At 46.4% G+C, this 14,307-nt stretch overlaps 1 protein-coding gene across 1 annotated transcript in view; it reads right to left on the bottom strand.

Moving 5' to 3' along the window:
* Positions 1-14,307, bottom strand: part of LOC310793217 (unconventional myosin-IXAb-like) — a 165,630-nt gene that overhangs the window by 11,366 nt on the left and 139,957 nt on the right. The window contains exons 27-39 of the mRNA XM_083654978.1: positions 13,539-13,636; positions 12,273-12,376; positions 11,937-12,154; positions 11,545-11,661; positions 10,378-10,566; positions 9,773-9,820; positions 9,317-9,428; positions 5,311-5,372; positions 4,737-4,929; positions 4,405-4,533; positions 4,110-4,215; positions 2,901-3,032; positions 833-962 (exon numbers count right to left, since the gene is read on the bottom strand). Of these exons, the coding sequence (XP_083511104.1) occupies positions 833-962; positions 2,901-3,032; positions 4,110-4,215; positions 4,405-4,533; positions 4,737-4,929; positions 5,311-5,372; positions 9,317-9,428; positions 9,773-9,820; positions 10,378-10,566; positions 11,545-11,661; positions 11,937-12,154; positions 12,273-12,376; positions 13,539-13,636 (1,638 nt within the window). The remainder of the gene's footprint in view (positions 1-832; positions 963-2,900; positions 3,033-4,109; positions 4,216-4,404; positions 4,534-4,736; positions 4,930-5,310; positions 5,373-9,316; positions 9,429-9,772; positions 9,821-10,377; positions 10,567-11,544; positions 11,662-11,936; positions 12,155-12,272; positions 12,377-13,538; positions 13,637-14,307) is intronic.

A 14,307-nucleotide genomic window follows, 5' to 3' on the forward strand; every position in this document is an offset into this window, starting at 1 on the left:
GATATGATTGGTTGAAATGTGATAGTACTAGGTGATGTCAGCAAACTGTAGATTACTGTTATGAATGAAATCTTGAAAAATGAACTTTTGATGTGAAAAAGTGTGAAAAAATAAAGAAATTAGATTTTTGCGATTTTTTTTTTGGCATACATTATTAAATAGATGCACTGCATACCCAGGTATTTGAACTAAAGGAAAATAAAAGTAATTTTTGGGTTCAGCTCGACTTTAAGGTGATCTCCCTTGAGTCCCCTTTGTGGGCTGTTTGTGTGTGTGTGTGTGTGTGTGTGTAAGATGAAAAGGAACAGAGAGAAATGAAGTCCCGCCATGGCCTTGGGGAAGCCATGCCAGCCTCTCATGGAGCCGATCACTCGTCATTTAAACGATGGGTGAGAGGAATGGGGGAGTTAACAGTTTGGAACAAGCAGACAAACCTCCACCTCCACCACAAGCAGTGACAGTATGGTTTATGCGTAACTCAGTGTCTTATGAGGTGTGACCTGACACTGCCAAATGGTTTGTGTGATCTGATCTCATGATCTCGCGCAAATCCAGCTGCCTTGCAAGGTTAGATGTGTTATACATGAATGTTAAATCTAATGTTAAAAATAGATCTCAACATATGTGTGACTATGCATCTGTCCGTCCATCCATCTAAATGCTGCTACTACTACTGTCTACTGTCTACAGCTACAGTATAACTCACACATCAATATGCTCAGTGGCAACTCATCAGCTGTCACCACAAACATATCCCAACAGGACTATCGCTACATTGCTTCCTTTGAATAAGCCCCTCTAGAGGTATCCAGATGTTGTGCCAGAGTCTTACCATCAGGAGAGACCTCCTGATGTGTGTCAGTCTGCTCTTGGCTTTGCTCTCTGCAAATTCCAGACTGCTGATGTCCTTCAGACGAGCCTTGTACTTGCTCATCTGCTCGTTGATGATCAGCTCCACACACCTACAGAGGAGAGCATGTTTAGCATGGAACACAACAGAATGATCAGCTCCACACACCTACAGAGGAGAGCCACGTTTAGCATGGAACACAACAGAATGATCAGCTCCACACACCTACAGAGGAGAGCATGTTTAGCATGGAACACAACAGAATGATCAGCTCCACACACCTACAGAGGAGAGCATGTTTAGCATGGAACACAACAGAATGATCAGCTCCACACACCTACAGAGGAGAGCATGTTTAGCATGGAACACAACAGAATGATCAGCTCCACACACCTACAGAGGAGAGCATGTTTAGCATGGAACACAACAGAATGATCAGCTCCACACACCTACAGAGGAGAGCATGTTTAGCATGGAACACAACAGAATGATCAGCTCCACACACCTACAGAGGAGAGCATGTTTAGCATGGAACACAACAGAATGATCAGCTCCACACACCTACAGAGGAGAGCATGTTTAGCATGGAACACAACAGAATGATCAGCTCCACACACCTACAGAGGAGAACATGTTTAGCATGGAACACAACAGAATGATCAGCTCCACACACCTACAGAGGAGAGCATGTTTAGCATGGAACACAACAGAATGATCAGCTCCACACACCTACAGAGGAGAGCATGTTTAGCATGGAACACAACAGAATGATCAGCTCCACACACCTACAGAGGAGAACATGTTTAGCATGGAACACAACAGAATGATCAGCTCCACACACCTACAGAGGATAGCATGTTTAGCATGGAACACAACAGAATGATCAGCTCCACACACCTACAGAGGAGAGCCACGTTTAGCATGGAACACAACAGAATGATCAGCTCCACACACCTACAGAGGAGAGCATGTTTAGCATGGAACACAACAGAATGATCAGCTCCACACACCTACAGAGGAGAACATGTTTAGCATGGAACACAACAGAATGATCAGCTCCACACACCTACAGAGGAGAGCATGTTTAGCATGGAACACAACAGAATGATCAGCTCCACACACCTACAGAGGAGAACATGTTTAGCATGGAACACAACAGAATGATCAGCTCCACACACCTACAGAGGAGAGCCACGTTTAGCATGGAACACAACAGAATGATCAGCTCCACACACCTACAGAGGAGAGCCACGTTTAGCATGGAACACAACAGAACAGAATATGATGAAGTGATAGAGGTGGTTTAGCAAAGGACAGTAGACAATGGAGCAGGGTCTGAAAGTAACAGTCAAGAGGTAAAAGCTGTCTTTGGAGGATAAATCAATGTCACCCGGCTGGTAACTGGCAAATTCCAACCATGGAAGTTGGAAACCCTCATTAGTGTTTTGCTTGCACCTGTGTTTACCCTGCCTTTTCGACACAAAATGGCCGCCGTGAGAAGGGTCTAGGTTACTCTGCAAGTGTTCCGTTCCCGAGTACGGAAGACATTTTGTAATGTGAAAACTGACCAGCGGGGGAGAGGGGGCAATCGTACTCGGGTGAGTGAAAAAGCACCCTGACAGTTAGCCAATCAAATCATAGCAATAGAAAGGCTCTGTGTCAAACAGGTTCCTGATTGGCTGCCTGTTACGCTGCTCTACACCACGAGCTAAACGTCTGTTTTCCTGCCACCTGGCTGGTTCACTAGACTAACGTCAGTAGAAGATTTACATGATTCCAATGTGGCGGCACACAGCAGGTGTGAGACCAGCACAAAGCAGGAGAACAAAATGTAGAAGTGAGTGAGCAAGTTTGATATGAAACCTCTAAACCTGCTCTCATGTTGGATGTTTCACACAGTACCTGATTCCATATACTGAAATCTAATTAATATTGATAAATGGTTTTGTCCAGTAAAAAAAAGACTCTTGGCAGTTGTTTCAGTGTAGCAGCTCTTGGCAGGTGAGTAAAAGAGTCAAATGTGGCTGTTGGTTGAGCAGGGTGGACGTACGCGGTGGTCTTGCTGATGTCCTGGACGCTTTGCAGCGGGTCGATGGAGTCGGGGCAGCCCAGGATGCAGGGAGCGAACACGATAGCCAGGGCGTTGGCTGACATCCTGTTTGTCTCCTCCTGCAGGGCGATCCTGAAACACACACCATATCATCCCGTTACATCCTGAGCTCCTTCATGCTCATACCTTTGTATTTTCAGTTAGTTTGTTTTTTTTCCCAATTCAGTTTAAGCTAGTTTTCAGAGTGGGGTTGCTCATTTTAGTTTAGTTTTTGTTGTATGAAAAAGTTAAGTTTTAGTTTATTATTATTATTTGTTCTTTTTATCGTTATTATTATTACTAGTGCAGTGCCCGTTCACCTCCCTCCTCCCCATTCGAACATCATGCTCTCCCCACTCTTCACCCCCCCCAATGCACCAAGTTTGAAGTCGATTGGTTCTCGAGATACGTGAAAGCCGTGTTCTGATTTGTCGAACTGCATGGAATTCGACACTGCACGTTCTTGAGTCCCCAGCAGTGCACCCGCCAAGTTTGAAATTGATTGCCAGTGGGTGCCGCTATGCCGAATTACACGAAATTCGGCACCACACTCTGTCAGGTTGCCAGCAGCACACTCCCCAAGTTTGAAGTCGATCGGAAGAACGACTTTGTTGGCAGTGGGTGGCGCTATGCCGAATTACACAAAATTCGGCACTGCACTTTTCCATGAGCGCACTCCCCAAATTTGAAGTCGATCAGCTATTTTTAATATTACAGGTGGTATTTGTCAGGGGCAAGATTTGAGAAGTTCAGATTAGGCATTACAATACAAACAACTAACTTTGTGAAGGCAACTGACTCAGTCATGTAGACATCCCAGTCTCAATACAAATATGCACCAATGCCTCCTCATGCTTGTTGACAAATTTGACCAAATTGACAAAGACTAAAACTAAAGACATTTTCTGAATACTTATTTTACTTTAGTTAGTTTCATACAATATCACACAATATCATTTCAGTTAGTTTTCATGTTTTTCTTCTTCTTCTAACGTGTAGTTTTTATTTGTATTTCTATTTCAGTTAACTAAAATGCCCCCCCCCCCCCCCCCACCCCACACCTAGTTAGTTTTTTAGCTTAGCTTTAGTCAACTATAATACCCTTGGTCTGCACTACTTCCAAGAGCGTCCTGCACAGATGCATGGCTCGTACCGTACACCATCACTGACCTGACCAGATGGAAGATGAGGCGTTCCAGTGTGCTGAGGTGGGTCCTGCTGAGCTGGTCGATCACTGAATACACTCCTCGGATCACCTCCCGCTTGTCTGGCTGACCTGAACCCCCCCCAACACAACACACAACACACACACACACACACACACACACACACACACACACACCATTCATCCATCCATTCATGCATCCAACGGTATAGTTTAGTATCTATGTGTCATTCCAGGAATATTCAAGCAACGACGGAGTTCACTCTCAGCCTCAGGAACAGATGGTGACAATGTGCTCACCCATGGCCCGGAGGAACTCCTCGTACAGTTCAAAGGTCATCAGAGGGCTGGGCAGGTCACGCAGCCACTGTTTGAGCACGCTGGCGATGACGTGGATGTTGTAGTCGTCCAGGTTCACACTGTTCACATCTGCAACAGAGAGAGAGGTTCAGGTGAATCTATTGAACAGATACTGTACAAGTGAGACACAATAGAGTAAGAGTTCCAGTATTAACATTGCCTAGCAAAACAGCAACACTATGATATAAGTAGCAATGAGCATCAGGTAAATGAAATGTAAATATATTTATACAGATTTATTTTTCACTGGATCAGGGCCCTGTCAGTCCCACCTGTGTCCAGCCCCTGACGGAGTTCTTTGATCTTATTGGTGGAGCCAGACTTCCTGTAGATGCCCTCGGTGTAGAGGCCGTGCATCTCGATGTAGTTGATGAGTTTCTCCACCAGGTGGGGCACCGCACGCTCCTCGCTGGTCAGACGGGACAGCTCCACACCAAACTGCCTGGATGACAGCTCCGGATCATACTGAATGACACAGACATACACACATCACAGACAGACAGACACAGACAGACACACACACAGACACACACACACACACACACTTCAAAATATGCTTATAGGATACACCTGGAAAAAATAATCATTGCAGGTCTGGATGGAACAAATAATGCCAAAACTTGTCAGCAGGGCACATTTGGACTCATTTACATCACATACTAGTCACAAAGTAAGTAAACTGTGAGACAAAATTGATTGTGTAAAATAGTAATTTAACTGTTCCCTATGTTGTGTAGTTGATCCATTCTTACCCTATTCTAATCTATATTTCATCACTGTAATGTTGCTACAGCATTTTGTAACAGCAAACCTTAAGAAAATGACAGAAAAAAAGCCCCCCCCTACCTTCTTACTGCACTTGGTGGTCATCTTGGAGCAGCACTTCCTATGGCAGGCGTAGCGACACACTACAGACAGAAAGACGACAACAAATCAGACTGAAAACAGTTCTACAACCTCTTTCCACACAACGACACAGCAGCTCCAGTCAGCCCACAGCCTCCAAGACACAGGCCGGTCAATGTGGAGCAGGTAGTAGAGTTGCGCGATCTTGACCTCAGTCAGATTGTCCAATCGCCACCCTTTGACATCGCCAATGCACGATGTCATCGTAAACCCCCCCCCCCCCCCCCCCCATGGTTGGACAGTGTGTGCTTGTCAGTGGACGCTGATGATGGCAACTTGCAGAGAGATGTGTGCGCAGCAGTGAGTGTGTGTTGTTCGGACTATTTGTCAGTGAATGGATGCTGCTGCTGTTGACATGTTTCTGGTGTCCGCGGTGAGCCTCGTTAGTAACGTCTGATTGCAACCCTGTTTGCCGGCGCTTGCCCTTTGATCTGCGTCTCAGTCCGTCTCTTTTCTTTTTTTACTCTCGTTCTCCATGCACTGCCTTGCCATCGGCTCGGAGTAACGTTGATAAGATAAGATACTAATAATGTTAAACTGAACATGAGATGCAGTGATATTGTCGCACTAAAGCACATAGACACACGTAGCCTACAGACTTTTAAAAGTGAGCCTCCCCCCACACTAGGGATGGGCATTTCTAGCAAAAACACTATTCGAAATTCGCTGGCCAAAGTCGACTTTCAATCGAAATTCGAAAATAAAAATAAAAATGTAAAAAAATAAAAAATAAAAAAATGTTTTTTTTTTTTTTTTTTTGTGTGAGTGAAATGTTGCATTGTCTCCCCTGATTCTAAGTCTAAGGCTTTATTAATTAATAGAAAAAGCTTCTGCTGTGGATTTTTAGCTCAAACAAGCATTGCACCACTGAAGTAAAGAACATGTTACATGACATTGACATTTTCGAAAATAAAAAACAGTTTGGACAATCATGAGTGGTTCATTAAATATTTAGTAGGCTCAGGTCTGAGTGCCAAAGGGGTGCCAAAGTCACCCCCTCTCCCTCTTCATGGGATTTCATCCGCCATTCATTTTTCCATAAACCTTGCTTAAAATGCTTATAAAAATTGTTTTACTTGCTCAAACCAAGCGATTCGACTATACTTAGAATCAGGGGAGACAATGCAACATTTCACTCACAAAAAAAAAAAAAAAAAATTCGATGCCCATTCCTACCCTTTATTTCATTTAGCAGACCCCACACAGCGACTTTTCATCCCCGCCGTCATCTCCACAAACAAATCTCATGGCAGTTTAAATAAAAACTCTCTCTCGTAACAGGACAAGCCCAGTCTTTTATTGTCACACGAACACCACAACACATGCATGCGGCCACAACACACTCATGCTGACGGTGGCCGGTGAAAAGTGTCCTCTGCATTTAACCCATCCAGGCATGTCCTTTCCTCTGGGGGGCAGGCCAGGAGCAGTGGTCGCTTTCTCGTACAGCGCCCGGGGACCAACTTCGGGTGTTGTCGTCACTGGTCGGATGACGATGACGATCTGATCTTCTGCATGTTTTTAGTGGGGGGGTTATATACGGAGGAACCCCCTGGGGGAGCACGGGGAGAACATGCAAACTCCACACAGAGAGAAAGGCCCTTACGACGAGATACCCCACCTGGGCAGTAGGCACTGAAGATATGGGGGGGAACACAACCACAGCGCCCACAGTGTCCCAGGCGAGAATCGAACTCAGGACCTTCTGACTGTGAGGCGACAGCTCTACCACTGAGCCACCGTGCCCCCTCAAATATAGCAAACATGTAAAATATAACGCTATACTATATCAAGACTGTCTGGACATTAACATGATGATGCTCTTCTAAACACATCGGCTACTATAATATTTCTCTGAATCTCATACTGAGATTAGATCGGTATTAAGTTTGGACAGACTTGAATGGATTGCTTTCATCCTCCCGCAACACTGCATGACGGACAGGTAGGACGATTAATTACCATACAGCCTCTGACTGACAGCGGCGCAAAACTACGGTATAACAACTTTTTATTCATCGGTCATTGTGCCTGCCTACATCTAGCCTACATATAACTCTTATGGAGCTGAGCACAGAGTAGTTTTGCATGGCAGGCGGCGCGGCTTGTGGAGAATGAGAAGAGAAGACGAGATGGCTCGGGGGACGGGCGACGGCAGGGAGATTTGTAATTAAAGATTTTGGTGGCGGGGCTGTTGCGGCCATCAGAAACATGTTTGAATGCAGTAACACGATTTTCAGACGGCAGCCCGTCTTTATTGTCACATGAACACACTACAACACATGCATGAACACACTACAACACATGCATGAACACACTACAACACATGCATGAACACACTACAACACATGCATGAACACACTACAACACATGCATGAACACACTACAACACATGCATGCGGCCACTACACACACTCATGCTGACGGTGGCCGGTGAAATATGTCCTCTGCATTTGACCCATCCAGGCTTGTCCTTTCCTCCAGGGGGCAGGCCGGGAGCAGTGGTCGCTATTTCTTTCCAGCGCCCGGGGACCTTCATTGGACCATCATTGGACCAACTTTAGATGTTGTCGTCACTGGTCGGATGACGATCTTCTGCATGTTTTTAGTGAGGGGTTATGTACGGAGGAACCCCCTGGGGGGTACGGGGAGAACATGCAAACTCCACACAGAAAGGCCCTTTCGACGAGATAGCCCACCTGGGCAGTGGGCACTGAAGATATGGGGGGGGTCACAACTCCAGCGCCCACAGCGTCCCAGGTGAGAATCGAACCCAGGACCTTCGAGCTGTGAGGCGACAGCGCTTACCACTGCACCACCGTACCCCCCAGTAGGCTAGTAGCGTTTGTTAATGGTCTGTTCTGAACACACACTCTGCTCAGTCAAACTGATGCTCTCAGGGAGCAGCCACACACGGGGGGGCGGGGTCAGGGAGCAGCCACACACGGGGGGCCGGGTCAGGGAGCAGCCACACACGGGGGGCGGGGGTGATCGAGATCGGCGGGAAAATCAATCGTTATTTCAGCCATTGAGTCGGCAATATACGATCCGATCGCCAATCGGCACAACCCTAGCAGGCAGAGGGTTTGGAGGTAATGTCCAAACTCACAGCCGCCATCACAAATGTGCAGATGTAGTTTGTCTCGTCCCCCCCCGATTTCCCCCAATTTCCCCCAATTTTCTCCCCAATAGACCCTTTTCACTTCCATGATTGGAAGTTGGAAACCCTCATTACTGTTTTGCTTGCACCTGTGTTTACCCTGTCTTTTCGACAAAAAATGGCCCCCGCGTGAAAAGGGTCAATTGTACTTGGCCAATTTCCCCTCGGTCGCTACTCTACCCAATCTGCCGATCTGGGGAGAGCTGTAGACTAGCACCATGCTTCCTCCGACACATCCGCAGTTGCCAGCCGCTTCTTTTCACCTGACAGCGGGGAGCTTCACCGGCAGGACGTTGCACGTGGGAGGATCACGCTATTCCCACCAGTTCCCTTCCGCCGTGAACAGGCGCCCAGACCGACCAGAGGAGGCGCTAGTGCAGCGACCAGGACACATACCCTCAATCCGGCTTCCCACCTGCAGACACAGCCAATCGTGCCTGTATGGACACCCGACCAAGCCGGAGGTAACACGGGGGCTCAAACTGTGTTGGTAGGCAGCTTACACGACCCGGACGACCCAGATGTAGTTTGTAACGAGAGGAGGTAATGTCCAACCTCACAGCCGCCAGCAGAAACGTGCAGATGGAGCTCCTAACTTGATAGAAGATACATTTGTAAGACGGGAGGTTTATTCTAGTTCTTCTGATATGGCAGGGCGTGTGTGTGTTTGGTGTGTGTGAGTTTGGCGTGTGTGAGTTTGGCGTGTGTGAGTTTGGTGTGTGTGTGTGTGTGTGTGCGTGTGTGTGTGTGTGTGTGCATGTGTGTGCGTGCATGTCTGATCCTCACGTTTGCAGACACAGGCTCGGTCCATCATCCAGATAAGAGAGGAACAGTATTCGCAGTAGGTGGGGATGCTGTACTGTGTGGACTTGAAGATGTGGCCGTTGTGTTCCTCCACCTGCAGGGGGCAGCAGAGCTCAGAACATCACAAACACATTACATCCAACAGAGTTATACCTTTTATTCTGGCCTTCTTGTTTACTCAAGCGTTCCAAAATATCCTTCTCTTTGTGTGTGTGTGTGTGTGTGTGTGTGTGTGTGTGTGTGTGTGCGTGCGTGTGTGTGTGTGTGTGTGTGTCTGCGTGTGTGTGTGTGTGTGTGTGTGTGTGTGTGCGTGCGTGTGTGTGTGTGTGTGTGTGTGTCTGCGTGTGTGTGTGTGTGTGTGTGTGTGTGTGTGTGCGTGCGTGCATGTGTGGTTCCTTGCATTACAGCTTGAGGGTACGATGCAGAAGAATGACTCACAATGTCAGTTTCTTTTTTCCTCCTCTTCTTGCGTTCAGGTTTAGGAGCCTGAAAAGTCACAGAGCAAAATATTTGACCTTGTGATTTTCATTTGTCTGAATCCTGCATATGTATAGAAATAATAAGAGACACTGGCTGTATTGGGAGGTGCTTCACAGTCCGGAACGTTTCAAGTATATATGCGCATGCCAATAGAGCAGGCGAGGCCATGCACCAGCCGAGCTGCGGGCGAGGCCGAAGTTGGGCAATTGTGCACTGAGTGACGTCACTCGAACACTCCATGATGTGATCAGTGATGCTCACTCGAACAATTGTGATGTCATCAGTGATGTGAAGTTGAGCAATTGTGCGCTGGAATCGAAGGAATTGAGCGCTTTCGATTTCTAGTATATATATATAGAGTATATATATGTGTGTATATATACATACATACATACATACACACACACACACACCACAACAACGACGAATAATAATAATTGATACTAAGATACTAGTTACCACACAAAAATGATCTGAGTTCTGTATTGCATTACAAAGTACAAAGTAATGTGCCACCCAACACTGATTGCAGGCATGTTAAAGTGTGGTCGGTGGAGTCTTACCCGGCTGATGGTCCCCTCCATGGGCTTGTACTCTGTCATGAACTCGTCCAGGAAGACCTTGAAGGTGTTGACCCACACCTTGACGGGCGACTCGCTCCAGTCCCGCTGCTCCAGACGCATCGTCTTCTCCAGGATGTGCTCGAACATGGAGTACAGGTCCTTGTAACGGATACTCTTCCCATCATCCATCTGGGGGGGCGGGGAGAGAGACAAGAGAGGATATTATTTTGATAATATTTGTCATTGGCTAGCTAGCCAGGTTAGGCTAGCCATTGTTAGCAATAACAGTTGATAACAAGGCATTTCGCGGCATTTTGCGCATACAAACACTGCAGCAACATGTCCACACAGTGCTGTGTGTAGCCTACAGCTGATTTAATGAGACACAAACAAGACAGAAGTGCTAAATAGCATTTACTATGATTAGAACTACTGTTGTTGCGCGGCGCAGCCATCTTGGATTTTTGAGGTCGGTGCTGCTGAGGCTCCTACGAGTTTGGAATGGGAAATACCAGCTCTGGTGACGTCACCGTCCCAGCTCATGACCTTTGAACCGTAAGATTACCAGTTTCCAGTTATAAAGGAATGCACGGAATTTCCCTACATTCTGTCCTTCTGGTCCTCTTGGGTCTTCTTTATACTCCCACCACTTCTATAGCCTCAGCCAGGAACTTCAGGAAGTCATCGCAATTGCTCGAGTGACATCACTGATGACATCACAATCGTGACTGACACCGCCAGAGACACCACCGCAGACACCACTTAGCCAATTTTAACTTATAAAGAAGAAAGAAGATTTAGAACAGCCTCGATAGCAGCGGCTGTCTCATCTATAGTGGTCACTGGTCACCATTGTTATTAGCTACTCCTTGGTGCACATGACACCAGAAAACAGCTCGGCAATGGCGTCAGTCCCGTCCGTTGCACTGGTGCTGACTGGATTACCGTTAGTCGGAGTGGGCGGATTTGAAGGTCTGGACCCAGGCAAAGTACATGCCAGAAAGTTCAGGCAATCATAGGAAAATATTTAAAAGTCCATTTTAGTAGACTTTTCTGTGATCGACGACTTCTCTGTTTTTTTCCTTATCTCAGCTACCCTGATGTAAACCCCACCCACGTGAGGCTGGAAGCCCCCACATGTCAGGTGTGAGGTAGAGGAGCACTCACAGCCAGGGCGGCGGAGTAGGACTGGAAGATGTTGATCCTGAACTCCCGCAGGGCTTTTTTGAAGACCACGTCCACCATGGTGTCCTTCTTACTGTCTTCAGAGTCCAGCTCGCCGATCTGCAAGGACACACACTTTTTAAAGAAAGACAAACTGCTGAAGCATGCATTTTCACCAACTCTTCCCCAGATGAACTGAGATGCGGTGTAGTGTGTGTGTGTGTTTGTGTGTGTGTGTAGGTGTAGTGTGTGTGTGTAGGTGTAGTGTGTGTGTGTAGGTGTAGTGTGTAGGTGTAGTGTGTGTGTGTGTGTGTGTGTAGGTGTAGTGTGTGTGTGTGTGTGTGTGTGTGTGTGTGTGTGTATATGTGTGTAGATGCGGAGGTCGGCACTCTGACCTTCTTCATGAGGAAGTCGTTCATGCTACGGTAGTCATGGGCGGAGGTGAGGATGTGCAGTGCGTCATTCTGCCACTGGGCGGGTTCCAGAGCCACGCTACTGATCTTCAGGCTGCGCCGCCTCCTCATCTTGGGAGACAGCTCCCTGTTCTCCTTGCTCTCCCTGGGCCCCTGCGGAGCCTCCGCCAGGTCCGGACTGTGAGGAGGAGATGTGCCATCTGGGAGGAGGGAGAGATGATGGGTGCAGAGATATGGAGGGAGGTAGAGACAATGGTGATTACAAAAACTCTTCATTCTGATGTTACAGAGGAGGGGGGGGGGGGGGGGATCACATACCTTGCCTGTCACCAGACTCGCTCCTGCTGGCCTGCTTGTCTCTTGACAGTTTTTTCTCTCCGTGCTTCGACTTGCTCCAGAATCTCATCTTCCCTCTCATCCTGCTGAAGCACGCACGCACGCACGCACGCGCACACACACACACACACACACACACACACACACACACACACACACAAAGTGACAACTATTCTTATAAAGAAATTAATGGCAATCACATTGTAAAATGAACATATTCCAAAAAACAAGTCAGTTGACATTTTTATTCGGTAGAAAGTTTGCCACACAAGTAATTTTCCTATGAAGCACACTTCTTAGCTCATCAATGGTTTTCCCAAACCACATCCAGTGGCAGTGATCTGTTCTCCTCAGTGATCTGTTCTCCTCTGTGATCTGTTCTCCTCTGTGATCTGTTCTCCTCAGTGATCTGTTCTCAGTGATCTGTTCTCCTCTGTGATCTGTTCTCAGTGATCTGTTCTCATCAGTGATCTATGATCTGTTCTCCTCAGTGATCTGTTCTCCTCTGTGATCTGTTCTCCTCAGTGATCTGTTCTCCTCAGTGATCTGTTCTCAGTGATCTGTTCTCATCAGTGATCTATGATCTGTTCTCCTCAGTGATCTGTTCTCCTCAGTGATCTGTTCTCCTCAGTGATCTGTTCTCCTCAGTGATCTGTTCTCAGTGGTCTATGATCTGTTCTCCTCAGTGATCTGTTCTCCTCAGTGATCTGTTCTCCTCTGTGATCTGTTCTCCTCTGTGATCTGTTCTCCTCAGTGATCTGTTCTCAGTGATCTGTTCTCATCAGTGATCTATGATCTGTTCTCCTCAGTGATCTGTTCTCCTCAGTGATCTGTTCTCCTCAGTGATCGGTTCTCAGTGATCTGTTCTCATCAGTGATCTATGATCTGTTCTCCTCAGTGATCTGTTCTCCTCAGTGATCTGTTCTCCTCAGTGATCTGTTCTCAGTGATCTGTTCTCATCAGTGATCTATGATCTGTTCTCCTCAGTGATCTGTTCTCCTCAGTGATCTGTTCTCCTCAGTGATCTGTTCTCAGTGGTCTATGATCTGTTCTCCTCAGTGATCTGTTCTCCTCAGTGATCTATGATCTGTTCTCCTCAGTTATCTGTTCTCCTCTGCTGAATGAATGTTCCTGATTTCTATAGCCGACACTGATGCATTTGACCTTAAATAAGCCGTGGTGAGGGAAACTATCTGACCAAAATTATTCTATAATAAGAATATAGAGAGAAAGACTAGAAAGGCCTACCTTCCATCCTGGCTAGATGTCTTTCTGAGGACCTCCACCTTGCCCAGGTCTCCTGATGACATGGTCTTATGGATCTTCTTCTGGTCTTTGTGAGAAGCCTGAAGAGCAGAGAGGGACAGCACCAGGTCAGATGTTAGAAATATCTGGAATTACTCTTTTAGAATGAGACTGACTGAAACTGCAGAGACAAAGGTTCTGGTGGGATTAGATCATTTCAACCATGACTCCATCTTTGAGAGCTGGTGCAGGTTGTTTCAGAGACAATGTTCATGATACTTGTCCAGTGGATGAGGATTACAAAGTGCTATTCCACAAATTATGGCGCTCTCAAGATGAACGTGCACTTGATTCTAATTCCAACAATTTAAATAAATATATCTACATAATGCTGTACCATCATTTCTTGCATTGGGCATGCAATATGGGCAATAATGGCACATTATGGATTTATATATCTATGTAGAGTAACATATAATATATAATTCAACGTAAATTGGTTGAACAAACAAAAATGGTTGAAAATAGATTAAAGCAAATCACATACGTTATCTACATACCAAGTATAATAAATAGTTATGAATAATATTGCTATTGAGATGGTGAGAGAGATGAAATCATGCTGATGTGGTTCTGTAAATAACAGCATGAAATAGTTAGTGCAGAGTTACTGTGATGCAGGTTTGAATAGTTCCAGCATGCATCAGGGCAGACGGTGTGCGATTCAGCATGATCCTGGGTTTTGTGCTATTAGACTGGCAGGTCAACAAGC

Source organism: Poromitra crassiceps (assembly GCF_964638095.1).
Source record: "Poromitra crassiceps genome assembly, chromosome: 18".
Classification (NCBI taxonomy): domain Eukaryota; kingdom Metazoa; phylum Chordata; class Actinopteri; order Beryciformes; family Melamphaidae; genus Poromitra; species Poromitra crassiceps.